Source organism: Peromyscus leucopus, chromosome 4 (genome assembly GCF_004664715.2).
Source record: "Peromyscus leucopus breed LL Stock chromosome 4, UCI_PerLeu_2.1, whole genome shotgun sequence".
NCBI lineage: Eukaryota > Metazoa > Chordata > Mammalia > Rodentia > Cricetidae > Peromyscus > Peromyscus leucopus.
In genome coordinates this window covers 79,433,020-79,439,019 of record NC_051066.1, presented here as the reverse complement: position 1 = coordinate 79,439,019, position 6,000 = coordinate 79,433,020, and the positions used below count along the sequence as shown (strand labels likewise).

General features: G+C 48.4%; 1 protein-coding gene across 11 annotated transcripts in view; it reads left to right on the top strand.

Annotated features, from left to right (window-relative positions):
- The first annotated feature begins 1,119 nt into the window (after positions 1–1,119).
- The window catches only part of Hipk3 (homeodomain interacting protein kinase 3), a 73,717-nt gene continuing 68,836 nt past the window's right edge, over positions 1,120–6,000 (top strand). For 2 of the 11 annotated variants that reach the window (XM_037205063.1, XM_037205062.1), the window contains exon 1: positions 1,120–1,258. In XM_037205063.1, coding sequence (XP_037060958.1) covers positions 1,237–1,258 — 22 coding nt within the window. In that variant the 5' untranslated portion in view covers positions 1,120–1,236. Of the gene's footprint in view, positions 1,259–1,849; positions 2,393–2,543; positions 3,127–3,594; positions 3,629–6,000 lie in introns of those variants that run through there. The other 9 variants (XM_028877901.2, XM_028877900.2, XM_028877896.2 and 6 more) reach the window with 8 other exon arrangements.

The window sequence follows — 6,000 nt, the reverse complement described above, 5'->3', positions numbered from 1 at the left end:
AAGTTTACTGAGGAGGAGGGCTTGCATTAATGCTTATTTATTTAGCAAGCTTTATTAGGAAGCTTAAAAATTAGATACCGCATTTAGTCACTGGCAAGGCAATGGTTAAAAGAAAGGTGATAAGAATCTTCTCTGGAATTCACAGGAAAGAGGGCGGGGCAAACCACCCAGCAGAAAGGGGAAAAGTTCTTACCTCCAGCCTCTTCATAAATGTAACAACCCATGAAAACGGTGGAAGTCTTCCATTAGGATGCTAGAGATATACTTGCAAAAATCTGAAAATTTAGTTCTAATGGAATATTTTCCTTGAGGGATTTCTCTATTATGGTCACTTTTTTTTAGTATTGATTTTTATAGGTTTCTTTTTTTTTTTTTTTTTTAATATTGCCTTAAAAAATCCGAAGTAAATGCTAAGAAAAAAAAAAAAGAATGAATGGCTCTGACGCTGTCCTTTTTTTTTTTGTCTGTAGACAACCTTGAACTCCTGATTCTCTGGCCTCCATCTCCCCAAAGCTGGTGTTCTAGGCTTGCATCGCCATGGCCATTTCATGCACATGTCTTTTCTAAAAATCATACATTGTTTTTTCTACTTTGACTTTTCACTGAGTATCTCCTGTCTTGAAGAAAACACCCATCACTTGAAAAAGTATTACCAGTGGCCTTGAGCATGCTAACCCCTTTGACCTTTGAAGACATTCTACACAGTCCTCTTCTCCTAGTTTGAAAGGCAGTAGGCTATAAAGGAGTAATATGTACACAGCAAGTTGACGCTCCCTTACCCGTCTCAGATGCTGCAATAGAAAACGTGTGTGGGGAAATACATCAGCAGTAAACTCAACCTTCCCAGTGAAGAAAGCAAAGGACACTTTCATCAGAGAGATAAGGGTTGCTGTAATGTTAAACATTTGTTCAGAACAAAAGGAATCAAGCGAAACGGGTTGTAAAAAATAGGTTTACTGAATGATGGGTTGCTTCGAATGTTAGTTGAGTTGCTTCCTGGGGAGATAGATGGCGGAGAGAGGGGGGTGGAGACTAAGGCTTTGCTCTGTAACCTTGCTCACGTCATCGAAACTTGTCTAAACCCTTGTCTTAGCATAAGAGTTTGGACTACACATCAGTAAGATTCTTTCATCTCAAATTCCATGGTTCTATGGTTACGTGGGTGGAAATGGACCATTCTGTCGATTTCCTAGTTTCCAGGAGCGAAGAAACTAGCTTGGGTGTGGAACTAACTCGATGGAGAATTATCACCTTCGAGGTGGGCAGCTTCCCAATGCCTGTGGTGGTGCGCTTGGAGAACTCCCAACAGTCCTTCTTCCTTCATTCTTTGATATGGCGTGACCAGTCTCCTGCTGGTTTGGAATGGGAGGGCGGGAAGGGCCCATTTTAGACTGAGGCTGTTCATTTGGTTCAACATTTTCACTTTCTTTGTTTTTTAAACTCCTAAGATGCCAAGAAACAGATTCTAAAGGGGTGGGACGGGACATTGGGATGGGGCGACCTGGAAAGGCCTGTAAGACCCCGCTTCCGCATCCGAACCCCTTCTTGGGGGTATTAGGATCGTCCCCGAAATGTGTATTTTTGGCCGAGTGGGCCGGGCGTCGGGCTCAGAACTGCAGAGGAGGGCTGACGGAAGCTATTCCTGCTGCTGGAGGGATGGCGTGAGAGCTCAGGGTTGGACCCGCGCGGGCCGCCTGGCGGGCTGCGAGCGTCAAGGGCGCGGTTGCGGGCGGACCCCGGGGAGGGGCTTCGCGGAGGCGCCGGGGCCCTAGCCGAGCGGGGCCGCCCGGGCTGGGCGCGCAGCGCGGCCGAGCGGGCGGTGGCGCTGCGGAGGCGGCGGCGGCGGCGGCCGAGGCCGGCGGGCGTGGAGGAGGGGCCCGAGATCGGGGCGGCCCGCGGCAGCTGCCGGGGTGACGACTGGCGGCAGCGCGGCGCCCTGAGGAGTCCGAGCCGCAGGCCCCCGGCGTCGCGGCCTCGCAAGCGGCCCTCCTCGTCCTTGTCTCCACCTCGGGGGCCGGGGAAGATGGGCCCTCACGGCCGCGGGCCCTGCATCCCGCGCCGCCCGTAGGCCCCGGCGGCCCGCCGGCCAGTCACCGCCCCTCTCCCCAGTCGAGCCGTCCCCACCCCAGGTCCCCGGGAAGGAAGATGAGGGAAACGGGCCCGGCGATCGGCAGCCAGAGCAGCAGCAGCGGTCGGGGGAGGGTGTTTCGCCGTTTCCTCTCAGCCGCCAGGACAAGATGGCAGCGGCCGCCGAGAGGGGCTGAGCCCCGGCTGGGTGGCGCCGCCTGCTGAAGCGCTTGGCTCCGGGTCCCCGCACGGCCCCCGCGACCCATCCCGGACATGCTCAGGGCTGCGGCCGCCCGAAGCGGGGAGAGCGCGGGCCTCTAGGAAGGTAAGGGAGCCGGGCAAGGGTGGGGAGAGCTCGGCGGCGACGCGGGCCTCGGGGCCGGGGGAACCCTCGGAGCGACGCCGCTCCGTTTCCGCCCGGTTGCGGACTGCCGTGCCCGGGCGGTTCCCGAAGGCCGGCGCCACGCCAGGCCCGAGGCGGCCGGACGCGGAGACCGCGCGTGCTTTTGGCGCGCGCTTGGCGCAGCCTCCGGGAAGCCGCCCTGGCCGTGCCGGGCGGTCCGGGCCTTCCCCCAAGCCAAGGTTGCGCAACGGCTCTTCCCAGCAACCGAAGTTTTGTTTGGTCCCACGGGGGCCCCCTGTTTCGGGCCGGCGGCTTTAGGCCGTCACTACGGAGACCTCGTTCCTTTCATTGATGGGAGCGAACACCGACGTGCACGCACGCTGCCGGAGCGCCCAGCCCCGTGGCTGCGCCCCCGGAGGCTTGGGGGGCCCTGTCACCGGCGTCGCGGCGGGGCGGCGGGTTTGGAGGGTGTCAACTCTGGGGACGTGCGTGCGTGTGATTGTTGGGGAGGAGAAATGTGATCCGCGGCTCCGCGTCCCCAGCGGCGGCGGGAGGAAGGCGTGGCGGCCGCGCGGCGGGGCTGTTGCCGGCTTCTCTCGTTACGGCGGCGGCGGCGGCGGCCCTCTTCCCTTCGCGCTGGGGGAGAACTCAGCGGCAAGGACTCGGGACCAGAATGTCTGTTTTCCTGTCTAGGGGGAGACGGCTGTTGTAAAATGGTATGTGGATCTCGGGGAGGGATGGTGGTGGTGGGGCGCGGGCAGCCTGTTGTTTCCCATTCTTATCTGTGCTGGAGGGATTGCGCTGAAGGGTGTGTGCGTAAATTACCTTGGACCTGTTACAGAGTAGTCACAACATGTTCGGTCCTTGAACCGTGTTTTCACAACCTCTGGCTGGCCTGCCGGGGAATTTATTTTTCCACCTGTCAGTTCGCTGCTTATAAGGAGCTTCTATTAGCAGCAGCAGCGGCGGCGGCGGCGGGTTTTTTTTTTTTTTTTCCCCTTTCTTTCGGGTTTCAGATTATGGCCCAGTTTACAGGGAAAACTCACGGTTTTACCTTCAACTTTGTTCTGGTGTCTCTCCGGTACAGGGCTGGAAAAGTTAGCTGGAGAACCAGTCTTCGTTTCTATGTACCTCTGAGTTGTTTAGAGATCTGCTGATTTTTATTTTTCTGTTTTCTGTTTTAGGTTTCTGCTGTAAACTACAGCCTCTGAAGTGTAGGTACTTCAAACAATTTCACTTAATTTCAAGATTTTAATTGCTGGGTGCTTGAAAAATTTTAAAGATTTTTTTTTTTTCTGACCAGATTATAAAAGCATTTCTAGCTCTCTCTTTTGTTGTTGTTTTGTTTTTGCTATTGTTTACCAAGACAACTATTTTAATGCTTCACCCACATTTACTATTCCAGAAATTGGGCAAGTCTCCCCGTGTGTTTGATAAGTCTAGATTCTGCTTAGGTTTGCAAGCGCAGTGCTAATTTTACACAATGAGCAACGATAAGGTTTAGACAGGTCATGATTAAGCTTTAGTATTTTAAGTAAACAAAATATGACTGACCTTTAACATTTTTTGTATTGATTCTTCTCTCTTCATGCCACTTACCAGTAACTGAAATTTAACCAAACAACCCAATTTCTTTATTTTTATTTTTAAATCAACAAGGTATTTCTTGGTACATTTATGGTTGCATTCATAAAGTATAGGAAGCTCTCATTTGTGAAATTTAGTGCTTAACTTGTGTCAGTTTATTTTTCTTGAATTATTTTGATTATTTTTAATTTATAGTAGAGATATACAGGAATGTCTGATTTTTCAGTGTTGGATATTTCATTGTATATTGGGGAGATTTTATTTCTAGGTCCTCCTTTTCTACCATAGGGAATACATTTAATAAGAGAAAAAGTACTTTGGAGGATAGATTGGGGGAGGGGAGGAAGAAGCACCAATGTTTTAAACAGGTAAGATGAGCTTGAAGTCTAGAACAGAACTGGCCATTAAAGGTTTTAAATTTATATTTGGACATTGCTGACTGCAGTAGCTAAACATACACATTAGGCAAGCAGATCATAACATGGTGAGACAGTCTTAGCATTTTGTTGTAATGCCTTTTCCACTGAACTAGTCATTATCTTGTTTATAAACCAGCCATTGGCTTCTGGGCATGGGATTTTTAGAGTCTCATCAAAGTAGATGGTTTCTATGAGATAATTCTTGTAAATGTGCTTGAGAAGAAGCTGAAGATTATACTCTGTTAATTTTTTGGATGATCTGTCATAGGATACCATAAAGTAGGGTTGCAAATTACAGAGGTTGGATGCTGAGCGAGAATAGCACTTGACACATAGATGTTTGTTTAATGCCAGTGCCTAAGGCTTGCTTTCCTCAACTTCAAAAAGCAGTAGCTGTCAAACGACCTTCCTGATTGAATTTCTGTCTTTAAATATTTGCTGCATGAATACTGAAGGCATAAGGAAAAGAGGAAGGAGAAAATGTCAACCTCACAATGTGGAATTGTTAATAAAATGTAATTCATGCACATCCATTTAAATGGAATAATTGCGTCTATGTTGCAATGACTTACTCCATTAACTTCTGAAGTTAACTTTGTTTCTTTGAGGTGGAGGAGTTAGCGTCCTAATAGTTCTCATTGTAGCAGTTCATTCATTATGATAAGGCAGATGAGAATTGTCCTAATGGTTGATTCAGAGGCATAGAAACATTGTTTCCATTGCAGCTTCACCTGAGCTTGGATGTGAAAAGATGTCACGACAATGCTTTAAGGATGTTCCAAGAACTTGGAAACTCTCTGTTTTAAAAAAATGGCCTTCCGAAAATTGTTGTGCCTTGTAGTTATTAGAACACACAGGCTAATTTGATATGCTTACATTGTTGCTGCCAAAGTAAACATTCCTGTTGTAAAATTTGTGGGTTGCAGCTGTCCCGATTTCTTAATGTCCAGAGTTCAGGCTTAGTCTTGCATGTTTTAGTTGGAAGCTACTTCTGAAGAGGGACTACAAGAGCTTTGTTAAAAGGAGGAATCTTATTGGTGTTTGTTTAAAAGTACTGGCCCTCCTCCACTTTAACTAGGATGTAGTATTAGTTCTCTCTGTGGGAAAAGGGAACTTTCTCAGCAAACTTTTGTCAGGAGAGACATAAGATTAAAGGAATTATACTAAATGTCCTTACTGGTTTTAGATTCATCTGTTTAAAAGTAATAATCTTCCCTAGTATCTTTAAAAGTTTATAACTTTAAGAAGAATATGTATTTGGAGCAGAAGTTTTGAACCAGGGTAGGTTATTTATTTGGTTTTTTCAGACAGTCTTTCTCTGTGTAGCCCTGGCTGTCCTGGAACTCCCTCTGTAGACCAGGCTGGCCTCGAACTCAGAGATAACACCTGCCTGTGCTTCCTGAGTGCTGGGATTAAAGGCATGTGCCACCATTGGCTTATTTATTAAATTTTTAACAGAATACTGTGTGGTCAACTTAAGGAACAGTTAATGTTTTTTGGTTGGCTTGGTTTAATTAAGAGTGGTTTGGGGAAAAGCAGCAGCAGATTGCTTGTAGACAGCTCTGTTGTGGTGTTCCTCTGGAT